Source organism: Scyliorhinus torazame, chromosome 12 (assembly GCF_047496885.1).
Source record: "Scyliorhinus torazame isolate Kashiwa2021f chromosome 12, sScyTor2.1, whole genome shotgun sequence".
Classification (NCBI taxonomy): Eukaryota; Metazoa; Chordata; class Chondrichthyes; order Carcharhiniformes; family Scyliorhinidae; genus Scyliorhinus; species Scyliorhinus torazame.
In genome coordinates, this window is record NC_092718.1 from 38,536,938 (window position 1) to 38,564,367 (window position 27,430).

The 27,430-nt window shown below is 46.5% G+C and overlaps 1 protein-coding gene across 3 annotated transcripts in view; it reads left to right on the forward strand.

Annotated features, from left to right (window-relative positions):
• Positions 1-27,430, forward strand: part of sltm (SAFB-like, transcription modulator) — an 82,412-nt gene that overhangs the window by 3,167 nt on the left and 51,815 nt on the right. For all 3 annotated transcript variants that reach the window (XM_072470707.1, XM_072470705.1, XM_072470706.1), the window contains exons 3-4: positions 7,897-7,961; positions 21,654-21,887. In XM_072470707.1, the coding sequence (XP_072326808.1) occupies positions 21,654-21,887 (234 nt within the window). In that variant the 5' untranslated portion in view covers positions 7,897-7,961. The remainder of the gene's footprint in view (positions 1-7,896; positions 7,962-21,653; positions 21,888-27,430) is intronic.

The following is a 27,430-nucleotide window of genomic DNA, read 5'->3' on the forward strand; positions in this document are numbered from 1 at the left end:
TAACATCTTTTTGTATTTTCTTTGCAAAAATGTTGTTCTTGGAGGTATGATGAAATGTCGAGATCTTTTGAGGTGGTGCCGTTCCCATATAATGGCTGGCCGTGTGCTAGGTGGTAGTAGTTGTTGATTTGCAAAGTGCTGCTGAAGAAGCCTCTGGTGAGTTGGGGTGGATATTTAGGCTTGAGGATGAAATGTCTGTGAAGTGGACTACTTTGTCTTGGATGGCGTTGAGCTTCTTGAGTGGCAGCTGCACCTCTGCATGATATTTCATCTCATAAGTTTAGATTCCTCCACGAAGGGAAATGTTCTTTTGACATCTACCCTGTCAAGCCACCTCAGAATCTTATGTTTCAACATGGTTATCTGACTTTCACATGAGGGGGCACATTTAAATGTTTTATTCACTCAAGGGGTTGATGATATTCCGTGAAGATGAGGTTTGGCACAACATTAAACATGAATTTTTAACAAGATCGATATAATAAATACATTTTTTTTAAAGTGCCAAACAGCAGAGCTAACCAATCAAATCATTTTTGTTTTCCTGTGTAAGAAGCAGAACTGGAGACAATAGACCCCAAGTCCTAGTCATCAAGGAAGGGGTGGGACTGAGACAGAGCATTTAACCAACACTTGACCTTGCATTTGTCTCTGGTGGCACACTCCAAGCTGGCCTGGATCCATACAAAAGTGGTCGGAAGCAGGTTGCCTATCAGCCTGGGCATTTCTACCAGTCTGCTGCGTGGATAGGTTTTTGGGGAGGGAGTAGGAGAAGTAGGGTCAGTATGTGTCTGGCTCACTCCTAGTCTCTGGGCTCTTGCACTGACAGACCGGCTTGCTCTCACTCACTACCATCCTGGGCATATGACGTTTTAACATTTTGCAAGGGTTGTCACTCTTGGCTCACCCCTGGAATTCGGCTTTTGTGTCCCATGTTGGGACCAAGTCTAAATTGAGATCTAGAACCGGGGTTTGTTGGCAAACTGAGCATCAGTGAGGACGTTATTGATGATTAAGTGCTGCTTTGATATTATTAGTGATGTCATCCATCACTTCTAGAATGATTATCAACCAATCAGACGATACCCAATTTGTCCTTTTAATGTACTGTTAATGAATTTCCTATGTTGGATACCAGTGCTGTACTAGTTTAGCTTTACTATAGTTGGGATGTTGATACCTGCCAACTTTGCTGTGTCCAGTTTTCTGATATCACGGGGAATTAATTGCATTGGCTGAAAGCTGCGATCTGTGACGTGTGAGTATCCTCTGAGGCAGAGAAGGGCCATCCACTCAGTGCTGCTGGCTGAAGATGTGCTAATAGCTGAAGATGATTGTCTTGTTGGACTCCGCCATTACTGAAAATAGGCATGTTGGTGGAGCTGTCTTGTTTCATTTGTTGTCAACCACCACTCATTATTGGATGGTCAGAACTTCAACTGGATGTTTTGGTTAAAGGGTATTTGCTGATTGCAGTAAAATAGAACATTTTCAGAAGGATAACATCAAATTAATTTTTATATACTTTTATCAGTTTGACTGTAGTAACCTTTTTTACAAATTGTTTGCAGGAAATAATACAGAACAGAGGAGCCAGAGAATGATTGAGGGAGTGGAAAGATTGGATAATGAACAAATATATAAACAGTTTTCCACTGGGATTGTATTCAAATTATTTTTTAATTCCAATACATATTTGTTAGATTGAGTACAGGAATCATTTTGATTTGTGGTCAATGTAGCACAGTGACTGTCAAACTCCAGTTGAAATGTTTCAAATGGATTTCTGATTAAGGACTCATTCCCTCTAAATTATAATCTGTATATTATGCAAGATACAAATATGCTGTTTATAAAGTGTTTTAATATAATGCTTTTAAAGAAACAGGTATTTACTTACAGATGTCGGTGAGATGGGTATATTTGCTTCTCACTGCAGAGTCTCTCATTTGCAGCAGCATTGGAAGAGCATGGAGAAAGCACTACAGGAGCATGGGGCAGCATGAGCTCAGGGGAAAGATAGCATGCTTCTGTCTGCCGCTCATTCAATTACTCTCGACGATGAACAAAGATGTTGCACTAAAATGTAGCTGCATTATAAGGTTTCCTTTTTATGGTTTGGGTATGTAGAACTCCTGCTCCTGAACCAGCCAAGTCACTATCCAAGCTATTCCAGTACAGCTACAAACCGGGCACCTACCCAACAATGGATAATTGCTGAAGTATGACCAATCCAATCTTGCCAATTACTACCCCATCAACCCACTGTCAATCAACAGCAAAGTAGTGGAAGGTGTCATTCACAGGGCCGGCGAAGCAGCACATGCACAACAATAACATATTCACCATTGCTCAGTTGGGTTCTGCCTGGGGTACTCCACTCCTGACCTCATTACAGTCTTGGTCCAAACCTGGACACAAACCTGAATTCTGGTGGTGAGGTGAGTGTGACTGCCCTTGACATCAAAGCAGCATTTGACGGAGTATGGTATCCGGGAGCTCCAGCAAAACTGAAGTTGGTGGGAATTGGGGATAATCTACATTGGCTGGAGACGTACTTTACACCAAGGGAGATGTTTTTGGTTGACGTAGGTCATTCATCTTGGCTTCAAGATCTTGCAGGAGGAGTTGCTTGGACAGTGTCTTAAGGTGTGGTCATCTTCAGGGTGTTTCATCAATGACCTTTCAGCAGGAGGAATCTTTGTTGATAGCACAATGTTCGGTCCCACCCACGACGACTCAGATACTGAAGCAGTCCATTCTCGTATGCAGCAAGACCTGGACAACTCTGGAGATTGGGCCGATGAGTGACATGTAATATTCGCGCCATACAAGTGCAAAGCAATGGCCATCTCCAACAAGATAGAATCTAGCCATCTCCCTATGACGTGCAAAACAATGCCAGTGGTGAAGCCCCACCACTCACATCTGGGGTTACTATTGACTGGAAACGGAACTGGGCGTTCCATGTAAATGCTGTGGCTACGAGTAAGTCAGCGGTTGGGATCTCAGCACTGCGTAACTGATCTCCTGACCCCCCAAAGCTGCCCACCATTTACAAGGCTCAAGTAAGGAGTGTGGCGGAATACTCTCCACTTGCCTGGATGAGTGAAACTCTTGACAATGGTCAGGAGACTCAACAGCATCCAGGGCAAAACGGTGCTTGGTTGGTATTGATCCATTGCCTTAAATATTCAGACCTACCTCCATTAGCACAGTGCTATCTTAATTGCAACAAATCGCCACGCCTCTTTCAAAAACACCTTCCAAACCCACCTAGAAGGACAAAGACACATGGGAATGCCACAAACTGCAAGTTGCCCTCTTAAGTTTCACAGCATCATGACTTGGAACTATATCACCATTCTTTCATTGTCACCGGATCAAAATCCTGGAGCTCCCTCCCTAACAACACTATGGGTGTACCTGCACCCTTCACAACTTTTCACATACTGAAGCAGTCAATGCCCAAATGCAGTGCAATACATAGACAATATCCAGGCTTGGGCTGACAAATGGTAAGTAATGTTAAAGTCACACAAGTGCCAGGTAATGACCATCGGGCATTAGGGGAGCACTGTAGTACAAGTGGATAGTACTGTGGCTTCACAGCGCCAGGGTCCCAGGTTCGATTCCCTGCTTGGTCACTGTCTGTGAGGAGTCTGCACATTCTCCCTGGGGTCTGCGTGGGTTTCCTCCGAGTGCTCCGGTTTCCTCCCACAGTCCAAAGACGTGCAGGTTAGTGGATTGGCCGTGATAAACTGCCCTTAGTGACCAAAAAGGTTAGATGGGGTTATTGGGTTACGGGGATAGGGTGGAAGTGAGGGCTTAAATGGTTTGGTGCAGACTCGATGGGCTGAATGGCCTCCTTCTGCGCTGTATGTTCTATGCATTTCCAAGAAGAGACAATCTTAACCATCGCCCCATGACTTTCATTGGCATTACCATCGCTGAATCCCCCATTATCACCATATTGGGGGTTACCATTGACCAGAAACTGAACTGGACTAGACATATAAATACTGTGACTACAAGACCTGGCCAGAAGCTATGAATTGTGTGGTAACTCGCCTGACTCCCCAAAGCCTATCCACCATCTACAAGGCACAAGTCAGAAGTGTGATGGAATACTCTCCTCTTTCCTGGATGAGTGCAGCTCCAACAACACTGAAGTAACTCAACACTATCTAAGAATAAGCAGCCTGTTTAATTGATACTCCTTCCACGAACATTCAATTCCTCCACCACTGACGAAACAGTGGCAGCAGTGTACCATTTACAAGATTCACTATAGGAACTCGCCAAGACTTTTTGGGCAGCGTCTTCCAAACTCGCAGCCGCTACAATCTAGAAGGACATGGGCAGCAAATACCTGGAAACACCACTAAGACACTCGCTATCCTGACTTTGAAATATGTGGTTGTTCCTTCACTCTTGCTGGGTCAAAATCCTGGAACTTCCTCCCTAACAGCACCATGGGTATATCTACACTTCGGTGATTGCAGAAAGCACCTCCACCTGTGCAAGGTAAACTAGGGATGGGCAATAAATACTGGCACAGCCAGCGATGCCCACATTCTGTAAATGCATGAAAATAATTATTGACTGCAGCAGTTCAAGAATGTGGCACAACATCACCTTCTCCAGGACATTTGGGGATGGGCAATAATTGTGTTGCCAACACATAAAACTCTGAATTTAAAAGCTGCAAATGTTCTATTCTATTTTCATCTCAGCATAACAATGCTGCTGTCATCGTTTAAATGGTCAAAATTCTTTCCTGTTTAAACGAGGCTACGACCAGCTGGAGCAGTGAAGAAACATGTAATCAAACATTACTGTATAGATTAAATCCATAGGTACGGTAAAGTCGCCAAAGTCCCAGATTACACTAGGCTGCTTTCCCCTTTGAGGGGGAGAACTGACTGGTGGTGGCTTAACCCGAGTCTCACCACGCCTCAGACGAGGGGAAAGGTTGAGAAGGCAGGCCTTCATGAATAAATCTTTTTTTTTTAAAAATAATTTTTATTAAAAGTTTTCATAAAATATCAATAACAAAATGGAAAAGGAACCCAACAGGGTTAAGTACAAAACACAGTCCAGAAAAACAACCCTCTAATACCCCCCCCCCCGTACATAAATAATAAATTAACATTAACACCCCGACTTAATACAACAAGTATATACACCCCCTCAGACCCTCCAGTGTAAATAACAAAAACAAAAAATAATAAAGTGGACCCCCCGAGTTGCTGCTGCCATTGACCAATGTCTACCGCTCTGCCAGGAACTCTTAAGAACGGTTGTCACTGCCTAAAGAACCCTTGTACCGACCCTCTCGAGGCGAATTTCACCCTCTCCAACTTAATAAACCCCGCCATATTGTTGATCCAGGATTCCACGCTTGGGAGCCTCGCATCCTTCCACTGAAGAAGAATCCTTCGCCGGGCTACCAGGGACACAAAGGCCAGAATTCCGGCCTCTTTCGCCTCCTGCACTCCCGGCTCCTCTGCCACCCCAAATATTGCGAATGCTCAGCCCGGCTTGACCCTGGATCCTACCACCCTCGACACCGTCCTCGCTACGTCCTTCCAAAATTCCTCCATCGCTGGGCATGCCCAGAACATATGGGTGTGATTTGCTGGGCTCCCTGAGCACCTAACACACCTGTCCTCACCCCCAAAGAACCTGCTCATCCTTGTCCCGGTCATGTGTGCCCTGTGCAGCACCTTAAACTGTATGAGGCTGAGCCTCGCGCATGAAGAGGAAGAGTTCACCCTCCCTAGGGCATCTGCCCACGTCCCTTCCTCCATTTCCTCTCCCAACTCCTCCTCCCACTTGCCTTTCACCTCCACCACCGAGGCCGCCTCCTCCTGCATCACCTGGTAAGTTTCCGAGATCTCTCTCCCCCCCCCCCCCCTCCCAGAGCACCTTGCCCTATACTGTGTGTAGCCGTAGCCACGGGAATTCCGCCACCTGCCGTCCGCAAACGCCCTTACCTGTAAGTACCTGAAGGTGTTCCCCGGGGGAAGCCCGTACTTCTCCTCCAGCTCACCCAGGCTCGCAAACTTCCCGTCCACAAACAGGTCCCCCAACTTTCGTATCCCTGCCCTGTGCCACCCCGCAAACCCTCCACCTGTTCTTCCTGGGGCAAACCGGTGGTTCCCCCGTAATGGGGTCCCCGCCGAGGCCCCCACCTCTCCCCTGTGCCGCCTCCACTGCCCCCAAATTTTGAGGGCAGCCACCACCACCGGGCTCGTGGTATACCTCCTTTGAGGGAGCGGCAGCGGCGCCGTTGCCAGTGCCCCCAGACTCGTATCCACACAAGACGCCGTCTCCAGCCTCTTCCATGCAGCCCCCTCCATCACCCACTTGCGCACCATCGTCGCATTGGTGGCCCAGTAGTATCCACAGCGGTTGGGCAGCGCCAGTCCCCCCCTATCTCTACTCCGCTCCAGGAACACCCTTCTCACCCTCGGAGTCCCTCGCGCCCACACAAACCCCATTATACTCCTGTTAACCTGCCTGAAAAAAGCCTTCGGGATTAAACACTGGGAGGCACTGGAACAGGAACAAAAACCTTGGGAGCACCGTCCTTTTGATTGACTGCACCTTACCCGTCAAGGACCGCGGCAATGCATTGGTCGCACCTCTTGAACTCCTCCTCCATTTGCTCCACCAGCCTTGTAAAATTAAGCCTATGCAGGGCCCCCCAGCTCCTGGCCACCTGGACTCCCAGATACCTGAAGCTACTCTCTGCCTTTTTTAGTGGGAGCTCGCCAATCCCCCTCTCCTGGTCCCCTGGATGAACTACGAACAGCTCACTCTTCCCCATGTTGAGCTTGTACCCCGAATTCCCTAAGAATCCTCATTATCTCCGGAATTCCTCCCACCGTGTCCGCCACATACAGCAGCAGGTCGTCTGCATAAAATGACACCCTGTGCTCCCCCCCACCACGCACCAACCCCCTCCAGTTCCTTGACTCCCTCAGTGCCATAGCCAGGGGTTCAATCGTCAGTGCGAAGAGCAGGGGGGATAAGGGACACCCCTGTCTCGTCCCTCGGTGCAACCGAAAGTACTCTGACCTCCTCCTGTTTGTGGCCACACTCGCCATCGGGACCTCCTACCCATCGGGGCCTCATACCTTCATGAATAATTCTTAATTGGTTGTGCTCCATGAAATTGATGGGTATGTTTTCTCCTCAATTACAGAAAGTGACAGATTCTTCTTGGATGAACTCTTTCCATATTGTGTTCCCTTATTTGTTTTCTCCTTATCCGTGAACACTACCAAAATGTCTCACAGTATAGCTCTTATACAATCAGAATTTGTTTGTCACTGTTCAACTGGTTTTCTGTTAACGTGACATATTTTCTATATACTACTCGCTAGGCCAATTGCTTCAAATAACTTTGTTCCTTCACTACGATATGTAATTACCAGAGGTGAGACTGACAAATAGTGTTTTTCCCCTATTTTTAGGGGAAGGAGTCTTAAGTATACAAAATATCAGTTCTGCCTTGCAACAACAACTTGTGTTTATGAAGTGTGTTTTACATATTGAAATGTCCCAAGACACTTCAAAGAAGCATTAGAAAACACCGAGCCACATAAGGAGATATTGGGTGATAGGATCAAAAGCTGGCTATATGTGAAACTCCTAACTCTTTGATCTTGTGATACTCCAGAATAGGTTGTGCTTTTTTTGCTAAGTTTTATTTAGTTTTCTTCCATTCCTGGCTTTGAGAAAAAAAAAGCTGAAGCAATTTTTTTCTGCGGTGCTTTGGTACCATCCCACAAACCATTAGATCTTATTACTAAGCGATTACTCGAGGGAAGTGCAGTGATCTGTGCAGCTCAGTGCACGGGATAAACTCTACTGTTTTATTTTAAGGAAAAAGACAGGATACTGATGACGCTGGTGGTGATATCAGCACAGAAGAGGATGGTAATGGCAAGGTAAATACAAAACTTTGAGCATTTATGTGATGAACAGCTGAATGAAAAATAATAAATATTAGGCTTTCGGGTGCCCAGTTAAACTTGCTTTTAATTAAGATATTTCCCAATGCAATGTTTCAAGGTGACGTGAAATGTTGGAGGGCATACTGAATTTGTAATGAGGGATCCAAATGAATGTAAATTTATTCCACACAAAGTATGACTAGAGTTTGAAATACTTTCGCCAAAATATTGCACAGAGGATCTCAAAGGAAAGATTTGTGCACTGATTCTTTTAAAATTCAAATTTCTCCCTTTTCCCCCATGCTCATTCTGAAGGCGTTGTCTAATTAAACTACGGCTCCAAAGACGTAACAAGTCTTCCAATATGTATCCACAAGTGGCCATTTTTCTTAGAAACATACAGCTTATGTGTACCTGTGTCATCTCTTGGCAAGAAGTAACCAGTTAGTCCTCCTCTTGTTTTCCACATTGCCTTTGAATTGTTTTCCTTTTCAATTACATATCCAATTCTTTTTTGAAAGTAACTATTGACTCTGCTTCTGCTATTTTCAGACAGTGCATTCCAGATTGTCATAACTCGCTACAAAAATAATTCTCCTTATCCACCCTCTGATCTTTGCTTCAGATATTTTAAATTCTGTGTTCTCTAGTTATCAGCCCATCTGCCAGTAACTTATCTATTTTTGAAACCTTTCTGTAATTTTGAACACCATTGTTAAATCCTCTTTCTACTGTGTGACAAAACAATCCCAATTTCTCCACTTAACCAAAGTTCCTGCTACCATTCTAATAAATCTAGTAAACGGGGAAGATGGTGTAGTAGTAATGTCACTGGACTAAAAATCCAGAGATCAGTCTAATGGTGGAATTTAAATTCAATTGAAAATAAGAGTCTTGACTCTTATCTTTCAATTGTTGTATAAAAAGCCATCTGATTCACTGATATTTTAAATAAAATCTGCCTTCCTTACTTGTTCTGGCCCATATGTCACTCCAGACCCACAGCATTGTGGTTGACTCTTAACCGTCCACTGAAATGGCCTAGTAAGCAACAGGTATTTAGGGATGGTCAACAAATGCTGGATTTGCCAGTGATGCCCACATCACATGAAAGAACAAATACATCTTCTCCAAGCCCCTGATATCATCCGAAAGTGTGGTATGCAGAATTGGACACGTTATTCAAACTGAGGCTTCCAAACATGTTTTATGAAAGTTTACTATTACTGCTTTGCTTTTTTTATCCCTCCCTTATTTATAAAGCCAAGGATCCTGTATTTTTTTTTAAAAACCTTATCAGCTTGTTCTGCTGCTTTTCAATGTGTGATCCACACACTAACTGTTATTTTGCCATGAAGGGCGTTACACTGAAACAAATTCTACTTCCTGTAAGAGTTCTGGAAATGCACATTTGGAAACCCTGGCAGATTCTTAACATCATTCCCTTTCCTAGGCCATGAATTGAATGTTACCACTCAACAATTGCCCGGTCTCTCTGACGGCAACCGGCTCATCACAGACTTAAATGGCTTTGTATTATGGGCCGTAACCTCCTTAGAGTGGCAGTCACCATCAAATTGCCATTCCATACCCAGTTACCTAGGCTGAAATACTTAAGTGCCTGTCTCACCCAACCGGGCTGACTAAGACTGGGTCAGATTCAGGCAGTGCAGTGGGTCCCCAGCTCCAACATCGGCGTTCAAAAGAAATGGAGCGAAGGAGGATGCGCTCTTCAGGTGAGTTTAACGGTCCCATTGAAAATAACAGGCCGTGGAGAAATGTCGAAGCCAAGTTTGGGGGGGCTGGGTGTTGGTGCTGTGGAACCATGTGGGGGTGGGAAGGAACAGCCAGGGTTTCCAGGTGTCGGGAAGTCTGTGGGGTCAGTCTGGGTTTTATAAGAGGTATGCTGATATTAGAAGTGCTTTTATATCTAAAAATTCTTTCAGAGTAACTGTTAGCACAGCACTGGCAACACCATACAAAGTTAGTAATTTAAAGCGCTTTGTCGGATGGCTCTCTGCGCAATTATCCAGGGGAAGTTAGCCCTTCTGGACAATTGCCGCGTAAATTGAAACAGGGATTCCCCAGTGCATCTTTCCGGTACCCCCCAAAAACTGACGCTTGGGAGCCAGGAAGTTACAGGCTTATATATTTACCTTTACCCTAGCGCTCATCGGGCATACTGCAGTTTTTATTCAAATAAAGGCAAATCTCCAATGATCGATTATATTTTGTAGCCAGGATCTTTATGCCCTACCATATGCAATATATTAATTGTGTCGTGTTGGGTGTTCTGGTGTACGAACGATCCAACACGGCTGGAGATGGTGTAACTCAATTTTATTTACTTCTTAACTATAACAGCACACTGCTAACTTGGGTACTTGCATTACCAGCTAATCTGTGGACCCTGTCCTATTACTATCTGGGTGAGGCACTCAGCACATGGTGAATGTCTGAGTGGCAGGCTCTGAGTTCGGTGCTCTGAGCTGGCTGCTGCTGGAATGGGCGGGAACTGTAGTGTCCCCTGTTTTTATAGTGCATGTTCTCTCACTGGTGATTGTGTCCTACTGCATGTCCATCAGTGTGTTTGATTGCACCATGATGTGCTGATCTAAATATCATGACATCCCCCCCCCTTTTCGCAAAGAATATGTGCCTACATGACAATAAATAAAGAAGTGTGGTGAGTGCATCTAATCATGGTGTGCAATATTTACAACAATATGTACATGTGGATATACTATATACACAGGAAGGTGCCAGGTGCAGAAACTAACTGTTAGACCAAGAACAAAACCAATGTCATTAACAAACAATAACAAAATATTAAACAGTATGGCAAAAAGTCAAAAACAGTATGTCAGAACAAGTCGGTGAGTCCAATATGAAAAGGTTCATAAATTAAGTCTCTCAGGTGGGCGACGAATTCGGGTTGACCACCAGGGTGGCACACCACTCATCGTCCGGATCAGTGCTGTGCACTGACAGAGGCAGGTACATTCGACTCGGGGACAGCGTGTTCTTGTTGATGACAGCAACGCGGAAGGGCACCCTGTCCTCCGTGTCATTGGTCTGTGTGACGTCAGGATCGGACTCGGTGAACGTGGGTTGAATTGCCCGAACGTTTCTGCGAGGCTGGTTAAACGGGTACGAGTTGGCAGGGTGAGCTGCTCGACGACAGGCAGCGTAGTGGCCCAACCTGCCGCAGCGCAGGCATCGTCGCGCTTTGGCAGGACATAGCCGCTTTAAATGTGCGGAGCCACAGTTGCCGCACGTTGTGACGTCAGTGCATTCGTTGCGCCACCATGCACGCGCGGTGCGGTCTTGCGTAGTGCGCGCCTGCGCATCGCGTTCCTCTGCGTCAGCGTCCCTTTTGGCGCGTACAAGCGCTGGAGTCCTCGGAAAGCGCGTTAAATGGCCGGCCTCCAGACCGCGGCCCGGGAGGTACTCGATCGTCTGGACCCGCTCCGTCTCGTGGGGCCCGTGGCGCGCCGTTTCGGCCGCCTGGATGTGTGAGTACCGGCTGGTGGCGTTCTCATGGAGGACGCAGGTCTCGACGGCAGTCGCCAGGGTGAGTTGCTTGACCCGAAGGAGCTGCTGGCGCAGGTTGTCCGACATGACTCCGAAAACTATCTGGTCACGTATCATGGAGTCAGAGGTGGTCCCATAGCTGCAGGACTGCGCGAGGATGCGGAGGTGTGTTAAGTAAGACTGGAAAGGTTCGTCCTTACCTTGCAGGCGTTGCTGGAACAGGTACCTCTCGAAGCTCTCATTTATTTCGACGCTGAAGTGTTCGTCGAACTTCAGGAGCACCGTCTTGTGTTTGGTTTTGCCCTCACCGTCTGTAAATGTAAGGGAGTTAAAGATGTGGATGGCGTGTTGCCCTGCCGTGGAGAGAAGAAGGGCAATCTTCCTGGTGTCCGATACATTCTCCCTGTCTGTGGCCTCGAGGAAGAGTTGGAAGCGCTGTTTGAACAGGTTCCAATTGACCCCGAGATTGCCAGCGATTCGGAGTGGCGGCGGCGGGTTGATGTTCTCCATGGTGCAGGACGGCGGATTGCTGATGCGTTGCAAGTAGGTCTCACAGGCGCTGGCTTGCGTCCACTTCTGGTATCCTGTCGTGTTGGGTGTTCTGGTGTACAAACGATCCAACACGGCTGGAGATGGTGTAACTCAATTTTATTTACTACTTAACTATAACAGCACACTGCTAACTTGGGTACTTGCATTACCAGCTAATCTGTGGACCCTGTCCTATTACTATCTGGCTGAGGCACTCAGCACATGGTGAATGTCTGAGTGGCAGGCTCTGTGCTCGGTGCTCTGAGCTGTCTGCTGCTGGAATGAGCGGGAACTGTAGTGTCCTCTGTTTTTATAGTGCATATGCTCTCACTGGTGATTGGCTGCGATGTGTGTGTTGGTTGGTCCTACTGCATGTCCATCAGTGTGTGTTTGATTGCACCATGATATGCTGATCTAAATATCATGACAGAGCTGTGTCTTAAAACTCATGAATTTAATTGCAGGGGATAATTGCTACTTCGTGACGAGTTTAATTGATTTTTGGTGACCAGGTTGCAGATTGAAACCTACTTCGAAATCACTTCTAAATGCTCAAGCCATCTTAAAAAACGCAGAACATTAAATGTTTTCTTTTTTCACTTTGCACTCAAATTGTGAGATAGGCATGGTGATTGGTGGGATGACTTCAGTGTGGTGAAGGCAGATAGTTGTAAATTCAAAACCTAGAATTGACTATTTGAACGGACGCTTAGAAACATTTCTGAGCTCCTGCTAGCACATGGTACAGTAGCGTAGCCATTATGTTACTAGCAGTTGTATAAAACTGTACAGCACAGTACAGGCCCTTAGGCCCACAGTGTTGTGCCGAACTAGTCTGAAACTAAGATCAAATCAACCTACTCCCAATAATTCTAGTGCACTCCATATGCCTATCCAATAACCGCTTAAAACTTCCTAAAGTGTCCGACTCCACACCCATAGCTGGGAGTGCGTTTCACGCCCCAACCACTCTGAGTAAAGAACTTACCTCGGACATCCCTCCTATATCTTCCACATGAACCTTACAGTTATGCCTCTTGCAACAGCCACATTCACCCAAGGAAAAAGTAGCTGTCTCTCCCATCATCTTATACACCTCAATTAAGTCACCTCTCATCCTCCTGCGCTCCAATGAGAAAAGCCCTAGCTCCCTCAACCTTTCCTCATAAGACGTACCCTCCAATCCAGGCAGCATCCTGGTAAATCTCCTTTGCACCCTTTCCAATTCTTCCACATCCTTCCTATAATGAGGTGACCAGAACTGCACACACTACTCCAAATGTGGTCTAACCAAGATCTTGTACAGTTGCAGCATAACCTCACGGCTCTTAAAAGCAATCCCCCTATTAATAAATACTAACACACTACAGGCTTTCTTCACGGCTCTACCACTTGGGTGACAACTTTCAGAGATCTATGGACATGAGCTCCGAGATCTCTCTCCTCCTCCACATTCTTCAGAACCCTGCCGTTAACACTGTAATCCGCATTCAAATTTATCCTACCAAAATGAATCACTTCACACTTGTTAGGTTTAAACTCCCATCTGCCATTTTTCAGCCCAGCTTCAGCATCTTATCAATGTCTCTTTGCAGCCTACAACAGCCCTCCACATTATCCACTACTCCACCAATCTTGGTGTCATCAGCAAACCTTCAACTCAATCATCCAAGTCATTGATAAAAATCACAAATAGCAGAGGACCTAGCACTGATCCCTGTGGTACACCGCTGGTGACTGGGCTCCAGGATGAAAATCTACCATCACCCTCTGTCTTCTATGTGATAGCCAGTTACTGATCCAATCGGCCAAATTTCCCTCTGTGCCATGCCTCCTTACTTTCTGCATGAGCCGATCATGGGGCAGCTGATCAAATGCCTTACTAAAATCCATGTATATGACATCAACTGCTCTACCTTCATCTGAGTACTTAGTTGCCTCCTCAAAGAATACAATCAAACTTGTGAGGCAAGACTTAACCCTCACAAATCCGTGCTGACTATCCTGGATTAAGCTGTATCTTTCCAAATGATCATAAATCCTATCCCTCAGGACCCTTTCCAATAATTTACCTATAACCGAAATGAGACTAACCGGCCTATAATTCCCAGGGTTATACCTATTCCCTTTACATAGTTTACATAGAATTTACAGTGCAGAAGGAGGCCATTCGGCCCATCAAGTTTGCACCGGCTCTTGGAAAGAGCACCCTACCCAAGGCCAACACCTCCACCCAACACTAAGGGCAATTTTGGAGACTAAGGGCAATTTATCATGGCCAATCCACCTAACCTGCACATCTTTGGACTGTGGGAGGAAACCGGAGCACCCGGAGGAAACCCACGCACACATGGGGAGGATGTGCAGACTCCGCACAGTGTCCCAAGCCGGAATCGAACCTGGGACCCTGGAGCTGTGAAGCAATTGTGCTATCCACAATGCTACCGTGCTTGAACAAGGGGACAACATTTGCCTCTCTCCAGTCTTCTGGCACTATTCCTATAGACAGTGAGGGCATAAAGATCAAAGCCAAAGGCTCTGCAATCTCATCCCTCGCCTCCCAAAAAATCCTAGGATATATCCCATCAGGCCCAGGGGACTTATCTATCCTGAGGCTTCTCAAAATTTCCAACTCATCTTCCTTCTGAATATCTACCTCCTCCAGCCTACCAGCCTGTATCGCACTATCCTCCTCAACAACATAGCCCCTCTCCTTTGTGAACACTGAAGAAAAGTATTCATTTAGGGCCTCTCTTATATTTTCAGACTCCATGCACACGCTCCCACTACTGTCCTTGACTGGCCCTAACTCCACCTTGGTCATTCTTTTATTCCTCACATAAGTGTAAAAAGCCTTGGGGTTTTCCTTGATCCTACCCGCCAAGGACTTCTCATGCCCCCTCCTAGCTCTCCTAAGCTCTTTCTTGAGCTCCTTCCTAGTTATCTTGTATTCCTCAAGTGCCCTAACTGAACTTTGTTTTCTCATCCTTGCGTAAGCCCCCTTCTTCCTCTTGACAAGACATTCAACCTCTTTTGTAAACCTTGGTTCCCTCACTCAACCATTTCCTCCCTGCCTGACAGGGACATACATATCAAGGACATGCAGTATTTGCTCCTTGAACAAGCTCCACATCTCAATTGTGCCTATCCTTGACAATTCCTGTTTCCATCTTATGCTCCCCAATTCTTGCCTAATCGCATCGTAATTACCCTTCCCCCAGTTATAAACCCTGCCCTGCTGTATGTTCCTATCCCTCGCCATTGCTATAGTGAAAGTCACCGAATTGTGGTCACTTATCTCCAAAGTGCTCTCCCACAACCAAATCTAACACTTGGCCCGGTTCATTAGCCAGTACCAAATCCAATGTGGCCCCGCCTCTTGTCGGTCTATCCACATATTGTGTGAGGAAACCCTCCTGCACACTGGATAAAAACGGCCCCATCCAAACTTCGAATTATAGTGGTTCCAATCAATATTTGGAAAGTTAAAGTCACCCATGACAACTACCCTGTGACTACCGCACCTATCCAAAATCTGCATTGCAATTAGTGATTAGTAATAATCAATTATTATTAGTGATCTAGAGATCTTGACTAATGATCCTGAAGCATGACTTCAAACCCTCCATGGCAGCTAGGGAATTTAAATTAAATAAGTCAGAAATAAAAATTTTGTTTCTGAAACTATCAGATTGTTGGGGGAAAAAGCCATCTGATTCACTAATGTCATTTGGGGAAGGAAATCTGCTGTCCTTACCCACTTTAGCCTGTGTGCCTCAAGACCCACAGCCAAGTGGTTGACACTGCACTCTGAAATGGTCCATTGAGCCAGTCAGTTCTATTCAAGAAGACTGCTCACAAATTAGGGCTGGGCAATAAATGATGCCCTTGTATGCAATGCCCAGACTGATTAAATAATATGCTCTTGAGTAATTATGGAGGCAGTGAGAAAGAAAATGCTTAAATTCAAGATCGCAACCGCAGAGACATTCGGAGTAGAAATGGATTTTGGAGTTGAAGAGAAAGTCAGTTATCCATAAGTTAATAAAAGTCAAATTGATCACTTTATTAAATCTTGTTTTTATTATCCCCGTCTCCTCCTTCCCTACCCCCATCTTGTATTTATTTCCATTTAATAATTATGGCTGACTTTAACATTATCATGTTACAAGCAGACTTAAGATTATATTAGAAATAGGAGGAGGCCTTGCAGCCCCTTGAGCCTAATTCCACCATCCTGTAAAATTATGGCTGTTCTTTGATCTGACGACAGCTTCACTTTCCTGTCCAACCCCCAAATTCCTTAGTTCATTTTGAATCTTTTGGAATAATAATTGAGCATCCACATCCCTCTGGTAGAAAATTCCAACGGTGCACAATCTTCTGAGTGAAGGAATACCTCCTCAATCTGATATTTGCCTCCTAGTCTCCAGCCAGGGGAAACAGCCTCTCCCCATGCAAGCCTTTCCAAAATCTAATATGTTTTGATAAGAGCACCAATGTTAATAGTTTCAGAACCATTTTAAAACATTCAATTACTATCTAAAGTTATGATTTAAAATGGTCAAACACTTGTTGGCTGTGAGTTGAAATGGGACTTTTTGTGTTGCTTTAAAAAAAAGTTGAGCAATCTTTCTAAACTCTCGATGTGGGAATTATATTGTTAGATTGGAAATTTGCTCATGGTCTGCGCTGGAGTGTTGCTTTGAGCTGCAGTGGAGTGCTTAAATTGGAGTTTGGTGACTGAGGAAATTTAAGGGATAATTTCTATCTGAACACTCCTTTAATTTGATAATTAACTAAAAGTTGCTCTTTAGGTTGGAAGAAGATGAGTTCAAGGCCAGTTTTAAAACTGAGTTTATACGGGCTCTGCTTGCAGCTAAAACTAGTTAATTAGATAACTGGCTTAAACAGGTTTTCAGAGGTTAGGTTTAGAGAATAATAAAAGCAGGCCAACTTAAAGTGCTGACTTTGGCTGCACTGCATTGTTGCTTTGGGCTGCAGTGGAGTACTTAAGTTGTAGTTTGGTGATTGAGGGAGTTTGGGAATGAGGTGACCCTTTTGAGTACTGAGGGGGCAGTCAAGTAAGTATTTACTATTATCGCTTATAGTTTTTAAGGTCTTACTTTGTGGTTCATCGATTGTACGGGCTAGCTTTATTCTGTAATAACGAGGAGCTGGGAAGAATGGCCCTAGAGTAATTAATATTATTTGGTATTGAGTGTATTCCAAAAGATTTAATTTAAAGGGGCATGTCATGGCAGGTGAGCTCAAAGCCATGGTGTGCTCTTCCTGTTCTATGTAGGAAGCTGGGAACATTTCCAGTACCTGGGGCCAGCATGTGCGCAGGAAGTGTCTCTAGCTGCAGCCCCTGAAAGCCGGGGTACGGAGCTGGAGTGGCGGCTCGGGGCACAGTGGAGCATCTGTGAGGTGGCAAGGATCATGGATAGCACGTATAGAAAGATGATCACGCTGCAGGCTAAAGAGTCCTCAGGCAGGACGGGAATGGGTGACCACCAGGTAGAGCAAATGGACTAGGCAGGCAGAGCAGGAACCTCCTCTTACTATTCCCCTGAAAAAACAGTATACCGCTTTGGATACTGTTGAGGGGAATCGCCTCGCAGGGAAAGCTGCACCTGTCAAATTCATTGCACCACGGTTTGCTCTGCTGCACAGTGGAGGAGTAAAAAGTGTGGGAATGCAATAATTTATAAGGGATTCCATTGCAAGAAGAATAGATAGGTGTTTCTGTGACTGCAAGCAAGACTCTAGGATGGTATGTTGTCTCACAAGTGCTCGGGTAAAGAACGGCTACAGGACATTCTAAAGGGGGAGAGTGAGCTGCCAGTAGTCGTACACAACATGGGTAAAAAGGGATGAGGTTCCAAAAGCAGAATATAGTGAGATAGGAAGTAGGACCTCCAAGGTTGTGATCTCAGGATTGCTACCAGTGTCATGTGCTACTTAGAGTAGAAATAATAGGATATATCGGATGAGTGCATGTCTAAAGACATGGTGTGGTGGAGAGAGTTCCAGATTCCTGGGACATTGGGACCGGTTCAGGGGGAGGTGGGACCAGTACAAACTGGGAGGGTTGCGCCTGGGCAGGATCGGGACTGATGTCCTAGGGGGAATATTTGCGAGGGTGGTTGGGGAGGCTTTAATCTAAAATGGCAGGGGGGTAGGTACCTATACAGGAGTCAAAGAAGGAGGAACGAATAAAACAAAAGTGATAAGCAGAGCAATCAAGATCCAGAATCAAACAGTGTCACAGTGAAAAAATACTCTGAAAGGGGCAAGTAATGTTAAAAAGAAAAGCCTTAAGACTTTGTGCCTTAATGCGCAGAGCTGTGCAATTAAGTGGATGCATTGATCACGCAAATAGATGTAAACCGGTATGATATGGTTGGGATTATGGAGCATGGCTGCAGAGTGACCAGGGGTGGGAACTGAACATCTGGGAGCGTTCAGTATTTAGGAAGGCAAGACAGGCGGCAGAATGGCGCAGTGGTTAGCACTGCTGCCTCCTGGCGCCGAGGACCCAGGTTCAATCCCAGCCCCGGGTCACTGTCTTTGTGGAGTTTGCACATTCTCCCCGTGTCTGCGTGGTTCTCACTCCCCACAACCCAAAGAAATACAGGATAGGTGGGTTGGCCACTCTAAATTTCCCCCTAATTAGAAAACATTTTTTAAAAGGAAGGCAAGACAAAAAAGAAAAGGCGGTGGAGTTGCATTGCTGGTTAAAAAGCAAATTATCGCAATTGGGAGGAAAGATATTAGCTCCAATGTGGAATCTATGGATAGAGCTGAGAAACACCAAGGGGCAATAAAAGTTAGTGGGGGTTATATAGACAGTCAGACTGTAGTGGCGATGTTGGGAAAGGCATTAAAGAAATTAGAGACGCATGCAATAAAGGAACATCAATAATTATGGGTGACTTTATTCTGCATATAGATTGGGCAAATCAGATTGATACCTATACCATAAGAGGAGGAATTCCTGGAATTTATTTTGGATAGTTTTCTGGAACAATATGTAGAGGAAACATGTAGAGTGTGTTGTGTAATGAGAAAGCAATAATTGGCAATTTAGCTGTGTGAGGTCTCTTGGGGATGAGCCACGATAATATGATAGAATTCTTCATCAAGATGGAGAGTGATGTAGTTGATGGTGAGACTATGATCTTGAATCTTAATACAGGAAACTACAATGGTATGAGGCTCAAGTTGGCTAGGGTGGATTGGGAAAAGTTACTTAAAGGGATAATCATGGATGTGCAAACATTCAAAGAGCACGTGCATGAACTGCAGTAATTGTTCGTTGCTGTCTGTTGCAAAGTAAAACTGGAAAGGTGACCAAACCATGGCCTACAAGGGAAATTAGAGGGAGGGTTAGATCCCAGTAAGAGGCATACAAATTGGCTTGAGGATTGGGAGCAGTTTAGAATTCAGCAAAGGAGAACCAGGGGATTGATTGTGAACGGGAATGTAGAGTAAGCTTGTGGGATACATAAAAACTGTGCAAATTTCTATAGGTATGTGAAGAGAAGAAAATTGTTGAAGACAAATATAGGTCCCTTTACAGTCAGAAACTGGTTGATTTATAATGGGGAAGGCTGATCAACTAAATACATACTTTGGTTCTATCTTCACAAAGCAGGACATAAGTAACATACCAAAAACGTCAGGGAACAAAGGATTTAGTGAGAGGGGAGGACTGAAAGAAATCTGGGAAATGGTGTTGGGGACTTTGATGGAATTGAAGGCTGATAAACCCCCAGGCCTGATAATCTACATACCAGAGTACTTGAAGTGGCCCGAGAAATACTGGATGCATTGATGGGCCTCCCAAGATTCTATAGAACATGGAAAAGTTTATACAGATTGGAGATTAGTTATTTTAACCCCACTACTTAAAAAGGGAGGTAGAGAAAAGGTGGGGAATTTTGGACAAGACAGCCTGACATCAGTAATGGGGCAAATTTTAGAGTACATTATAAGAGATTTACTAGCAGAGCACTTGGAAAACAGTCAGCGTGAATTTACGAAAGGGAAATCATGCTTGACAAATTTACTGGAATTCTTCGAGGATGTAATTAGAATTGACGAGGGAAGCCAGCGGATGTGGTTTATTTGGACTTGCAGAAGGCTTTCAACAAAGTTCCACATAAGAGATTAGTGTGTAAAATTAAAGCGCGTGGGATTCGGCTAGCGTATTGAGATGGATAGAAAACTGGTTGGCAGACAGGCAAAGAGTATGAATTAATGGGTGTTTTTACAAATGGATGGCAGTGACTAGTGGGGCACCATAGGGATCGGTGCTGGGACGCCAGATATTCACAATATATATTAATGAATTAAGGGAACTAAATTTAGTATCTCCATATTTGCAGATGACACAAAGTTGGTGGGAGGGTGAGCTGCGAGGACGATTTAGAGATGCTGCAGTGTGATTTGGACAAGTTTGAGTGAGTGGGCAAGTGCATAGCAGGTGCAGTGTAATGTGGACAAATGTGAGATTATCCACTTTGGTAGCAAAAACAGGACGACCGATGATTACCTGAATTGCTATCGATTGAGAGAGGGGAATGTGAAAGTCCAGAACCAGGGGACACAGTCTGAGGATACAGAACAAACCATTTAGGACTGAGATGAGAGTCGTCTTCTTCAGAGAGTGGCAAGCCTGTGGACGTCTCTACCACAGAAAGGAGTTGTGGCCAAAACATAATATATTTTCAAGGAGTTAGATGTAGCTTTGGGGGCTAAAGTGATTAAAGGATTTGTGGATATGCGGAAACAGACTATTGATTGCATGATCCGCCATGATCATAATGAAAGGGCAGCACATTAGGATAGTGGTTAGCACTGTTGCTTCACATCGTCAGGGACCTTGGTTCAACACACACAAAAGCTGTGAATGTTCGGACACATGGTGTTCTCAAGGTGGAGATCAGTGGATTTTTGTCAGGTAGGGTTAACAAGGGGCATAAAGCCAAACCAGCTGAGATGTGAATCAGTCATGATCTCATTGAATGGCAGAGTGGGCTTGAGGGATTTGATGACATGCTCCTGTTCCTAGTAAAAACGAGAGACTGAAGCTCTGCAGGCATGTGAAAGATATTTGTGTGTTATGTGCTAATTGTGAACCAAGTGTTCATACTGCAGCTGCTTGTAGCTGCTCCTACCAGGAAATCTACTGTTACACTGATCTGTTCTGTGCCATCCTCAGCAGCACGGTGACACAGTGGTTAGCAATGCTGCCTCTCAGTGCCAGAGACCCGGGTTCGATTCCAACCTCAGGTGACTGTGTGGAATTTGCACATTCTTCCTGTATCTCTGTGGGTTTCCTCCCACAGTCCAAAGATGTGCAGGTTAGGTGTATTGGCTATGCTAAATTGCCCCTAGGTGGGGTTACAGGGATAGGGTGGGGAATTGGGCCTAGGTATGGTGCTCTTTCTGAGGGCCTCCTAAACTGTAGGGATTCTATGATCCGCCTTTGCATTCACATTTCAAAATGCTCTTTTCTCCCACAGCTATTTATTTATTGTCCAGATTCCCAGATCGGGCAACTTCTAATTTTGTATGATATTGAGAAGTATAAATAAATCTCTTTTATAACAGATGGAAGCTGATATAGATGCAATCCAGAGTGATTCTCAGGACACAAGTGATCAAGATGGTCCAGAGGATCAAAAAATCAGCGAAACTGAGGAAATGGATAAAAATGATGATTCGGTCAGTGGAGAGTTGCCTGCGGAAATGGATAAAACTGATGATTCAGTCAGCGCAGAGTTGCCTGCAAGTGCAGATGAGCCTGATGCTAAAACTCTGGATGACGGGGAGCCAGAAGACCAGGTACATAACTAAGTAATTTGGAAAATAACCAGAAGTATTTCAGAATTGGTTACCATGCAACAATTTTTGAATAGATCTGGATTTTTGCTGTAATATTGTGAAACGTCTAGCCATATGTTGTAGGATTAGTTTGCGTCTTTGTTTGACCTCCCATAAGTATGTACTAATCACTAAAATCATTCCTCATGTTCAGGTAAATGCATGTGAATGGGTTTCTTTCTCACAACATTGAAAATGCAGTGTTCCTTTGTCTCATTCCAAATTTGAAATATCATTTTATTTCATTGGGTCTTCGATAAACTGCACTATCTGGAAATTTAAATTTTTTTTGGTGAATTTTAGACTGTGACTGATCCATGGATATATTGTAATTAGATTAGAGTAAAGAAGCCAGGATACATGGTGCAAGTTAATAATTGATTATTTTATTCTTCAATAACCTCCAGCCTAACATGTCTCTAGAATTACAAGTATATGGAATGATTTATGCTTTGTGATTGTACCCCATTTGGCAGTGCAGGTGGTGGCTGACAGCTTGGAAATTATGTCAGCTGAATACCTCTCTGACTTCACATGAAGCTTCAAATAAATTTGAGGGACAGAATTAAATCTTGAGTATGGACTAGACGAGAGCCGAGGGCGCATGGTTGCAAAAGACGAATAATAAATAGAACTTTAGCAATTTCTCAGCGATGCACTGCAGCAACTCTGTCTAGAAAAGCAAAAACAGCAAACTCGAGCTAACACCGTTCCCTTCAGTTCCTCTACAAGTCGCAGGCCATCCTGACGTGAAAATATCTTGTCATTCCATCATCCCTGGATGAAGGGACTTGCTGAGGACATTTTGAGATGGGCAATAAATTTTGTCCTAGTCAAATTAAAATAAACTGAATTAGGAATGTAATTATTGAGATTATACTAAATTAGGAGGTATACTAAATTATGTAGCAGGAAGTTATAAACATACATAAACAGACTAAGTGAAGTCTGCTTCGCGTTTAATTGTTGGAATATTTTCTGAATGGTGAGAAACCAGGAGCTGTGACAAAGAAAAGGGATTTAGATGTCCATGTACAGAGATTAGTGCACAGGAATGAAAAGTAATCTCATGGATTGTTCCTTTTCTCAAAAGGTGGAGGAATAGAAGTGATGCTTCAGTTGTACAGAACCTTGTTCAGACCCCATCCCAAGTGCTGCCCCTCAAAAAGCTGTAGTATTGTCCAGAATTCCGGATCGGTCAACTTAAAATTTTGCATGATATTGAGAACTATAAATAAATCTTTTTTTAAGAAAAATATATTTATCCAAATTTTCAACAATCCCCCCCCCCTCCCCCTTCCAAACGAAAAGAAAGAAACAAGAACACAACAATCAGAAATTATACATTGGATTTCCCCCATATACAATAACCCCCCCATATAACATTTAAAAACACAAATAGGGAGAGAAAAAAAAACACCTTCACCCAAACGCCATCCCAAAAGACCCCCCCCCCCCCCCCCCCGCCCTTGGGCTGCTGCTGACCTCTTCACGCTCCGCGAGATAGTCAAGGAACGGTTGCACAGACCCTCGCAAGGCAAACTTTATCCTCTCCAGCTTGGTGAACCCTGCCATATCATTGATCCAAGCTTCCACACGGGGGGGCTTCGCATCTTTCCATAGTAGCAAAATCCTTCGCCGGGCTACCAGGGACGCAAAGGCCAGAATACCGGCCTCTTTCGCCTCCTGCACTGCCGGCTCATCCGATACCCCAAATAATGCTAATCCCCAGCTTGGTTTGACCCGGGCGATCACCACCTTGGACATAGTCCTCGCAAAACCCATCCAGCGCCGGGCACGACCAGAACATATGGACGTGATTTGCCGGGCTCCCCGAGCACCTCCCACATCTGTCCTCCACCCCCAAAGAACCTACTCAACCTCGCCCCTGTCATATGCACTCTGAGTAACTTTGAACTGTATTAGGCTGAGCCTGGTGCCAGAGGAGGAAAAATTAACCCTACTCAGGGCATCAGCCCACAGGCCCTCATCTATCTCCTCCCCAAGCTCCTCCTCCCACTTGCCCTTTAACTCCTCCACCGAGGCCGCCTCCTCTTCCTTCAGCTCCTGGTAAATCGCTGTAACCTTGCCTTTTCCAACCCATACACCTGAAATCACCCTGTCCTGAATACCCTGTGCTGGGAGAGGCGGGAATTCCCACATCTGCCGCCTCACAAACGCCCTCACTTGCATGTACCTGAAAGCGTATCCCGGGGTAACCCAAACTTCTCCTCCAGCGCACCTAGGCTCGCAAACGTCCCATCGATGAACAGGTCCCCCATTCTTCTAATCACTGCCCGATGCCAGCTCCGAAACCCCCCATCCATCCTTCCCGGGACGAACCGATGATTCTCCCGAATCGGGGACCAAACCGAGGCTCCCACCTCGCCCCTGTGTCGCCTCCACTGCCCCCAGATCTTCAGCGTCGCCGCCACCACCGGACTCGTGGTATACCTTGTCGACTAGAGCGGCAGCGGTGCCGCCCCCAGCGCCCTCAGGCTCGTGCCCACACAGGACGCCATCTCTAGCCTCTTCCACGCCATCCCCTCTCCCTCCATTACCCACTTACGGATCATCGCCACATTGGATGCCCAATAATAGCCCCACAAATTCAGCAGCTCCAGCCCCCCCCCCTCCTCCCCTGGCCCTGCTACGCACCAGAAACACACTCTTCACCCTCGGGGTCTTATTCGCCCACACAAATCCCATGATGCTCCTGCATACCCGTTTGAAAAAGACCTTGCGGGATCATAATGGGAAGTCACTGGAACACAAAGAGAAACCTCGGGAGGACCGTCATTTTGACCGACTGCACCCTACCCGCTAGTGAGAGTGGCAGCATGTCCCATCTTTTAAAATCCTCCTCCATCTGCTCCACCAACCGTGTCAAATTGAGCTTGTGCAGGGCCCCCAACTCCTAGCTACTTGGATCCCTAGGTACCGAAAGCTCCTTTCCGCCCTCTTCAGCGGTAGCTCGTCTATCCCCCTTCCCTGGTCCTCTGAATGCACCACAAAGAGCTCACTCTTCCCAACGTTGAGTTTATACCTCAAAGTCACCGAACTCCCGAAGGATACGCATGACCTCCGCCAACCCCTCCACTAGATCCGCAACATATAACAACAGGTCATCGGCATACAACGACACCCGGTGTTCCTCATTTTCCCCCCCCCTCCCCCGGACCAGTCCCCTCCATTTCCTGGACTCCCTCAGTGCAAACAACAAGGGGGATAAGAGGCACCCCTGCCTTGTCCCCGGTACAGCCGAAAGTACTCCGACCTCCGCAGGTTCGTAGCCACACTCGCCACCGGGGCTCTATATAGCAGCCTGACCCAGCTGATGAACCCCTCCCTGAACCCAAACCTCCGCAGCACTTCCCAAAGATACTCCCACTCCACCTGGTCGAAGACCTTCTCCGCGTCCATAGCTGCCACTAACTCCGCTTCCCCCTCCACCGAGGGCATCATAATCACATTGAGGAGCCTCCGCACATTTGTATTTAGCTGCCTACCCTTCACAAATCCTGTCTGGTCCTCATGAATCACCCCCGGGACACAGTCCTCAATCCGCGGAGCCAGCACCTTCGCCAGCAACTTAGCGTCAATATTGAGGAGCGAGATCGATCTATACGACCCACATTGCAATGGATCCTTGTCCCGCTTCAAGATCAATTAGCGCCCTACTCAAAATGAAAAAATCTAGCCGGGAGTAGGCTCTATGGACGTGGGAAAAGAAGGAAAAATCCCTGGCAAACCTCAATGGATCCACTCCCCCCATCTGGTCCACAAACCCCCTGAGCACCTTGGCCGCAGCCGGCCTCTTATCCGTCCTGGACCTAGAACGGTCCAGTGCTGGGTCCAGCACCGTGTTGAAGTCGTCTCTCCTCTCCTCCTCTCTCTTCCCCCCCCCCCCCCCCCCTTATCAAGCTTCCTACCTCCAGATCCGGAATCCGACCCAGCATGCGTTTCATAAATCCGGCATCATCCCAATTCGGGGCATATACGTTCACCAGTACCACCCGCACCCCCTGCAACCTACCACTCACCATCACAAATCGACCTCCATTATCCACAACAATATTCAGCGCCTCGAACGACACCCACTTCCCCACCAGTAGTGCAACCCCTCTGTTCTTCGCATCCAGCCCTGAATGAAAGACCTGTCCGACCCATCCCTTTCTCAGCCTAACCTAATCTGCCACCTTCAGATGTGTCTCCTGGAGCATAACCACGTCTGTCTTCAATCCCTTTAAGTGCGCGAACACCCGGGCCGACTAGCCATCTCCTTTTCTAGGCCAGCCACGTGCCCGCCCCTCCCGCACCCTCCAGTCCCCCCAGGCAGCGGACCCCCGCAACGACTACTTCCCCTACTTCCAGCTCCCCTTTGGCCAATGCAGCAGCAACCCAGTTTCCCCCCTACCCCCGCTAGATCCTCATCTAGCCATTTTGCTCCCCTCATGACACTCCCGTAAATCAGCTGACTCCTACTGATCCCGGCCTCTCCCGCCATTCCATCGACCCCCCTGTGTCAGAATCCCCCCCCCCACCCCTTGGCAGTCTGTGTGCGCTCCTCTCCAGCACCGCACCCCCCCCCCCCGGGCCTGGCCCCGTTCCTTCCCTAACGTGGGAAAAATCCCGCTCATTCCTGAGCCGGCCCCTCCCCCTCGGGCGCAGCTCCTTTTTGCGGCCTTACCCCAACTCCCCATCCCTGGGCCTCCACCCCCCCCCTCTTCCTCTGTGGGGCCCTGCCCCTCCAACACCGACGCCCACAGTCCCCACATCAAATCCATTCACCCATCCCCATCCAGCACTCAAACAAAAAGAACATTCCCCAAACGCAGTAAACACAGTAAACATCCCCCCACGACATACCCTCAGTTTGAGTCCAACCTTTCAGTCTGGACAAAGTTCCATGCCTCATCAGGCGTTTCAAAATAGTGGTGCCGATCTTGGAACGTGACCCACAATCGCGCTGGCTGCAGCATCCCGAACTTCACCTCCTTCCGATGGAGCACTGCCTTAGCCCGGTTAAAACCAGCCCTCTTCTTAGCCACCTCCGCACTCCAGTCCTGGTAAATTCGGATCTCCGTGTTCTCCCACCAGCTGCTCCGCTCATTTTTGGCCCATCTCAGGACACACTCTCTGTCCATAAAGCGGTGGAACCTGATCACTACAGCCCTTGGCGGCTCGTTGGCTTTGGGTCTCCTTGCCAGGACCCGATGAGCCCCATCCAGCTCCAGGGCCCTCGGGAAAGCTCTCGCGCCCATCAGCGAATTGAGCATCGTGCTCATATGCCCCGGCAATGGGCCCCTCCACTCCTTCAGGGAGACCCAGAATCCGAAGATTCTTCTTCTTCGACCTATTCTCCAGGTCCTCGAATTTTTCCGCCCACCTCTTGTGCAGCGCCTCGTGCACCTCCACCTTCACCGCCAGGCCCAAGATCTCGTCCTCGTTCTCCGAGGCTTTTTGCCGCACCTCCCGGATCGCTGCCCCTTGGGCCTTCTGGA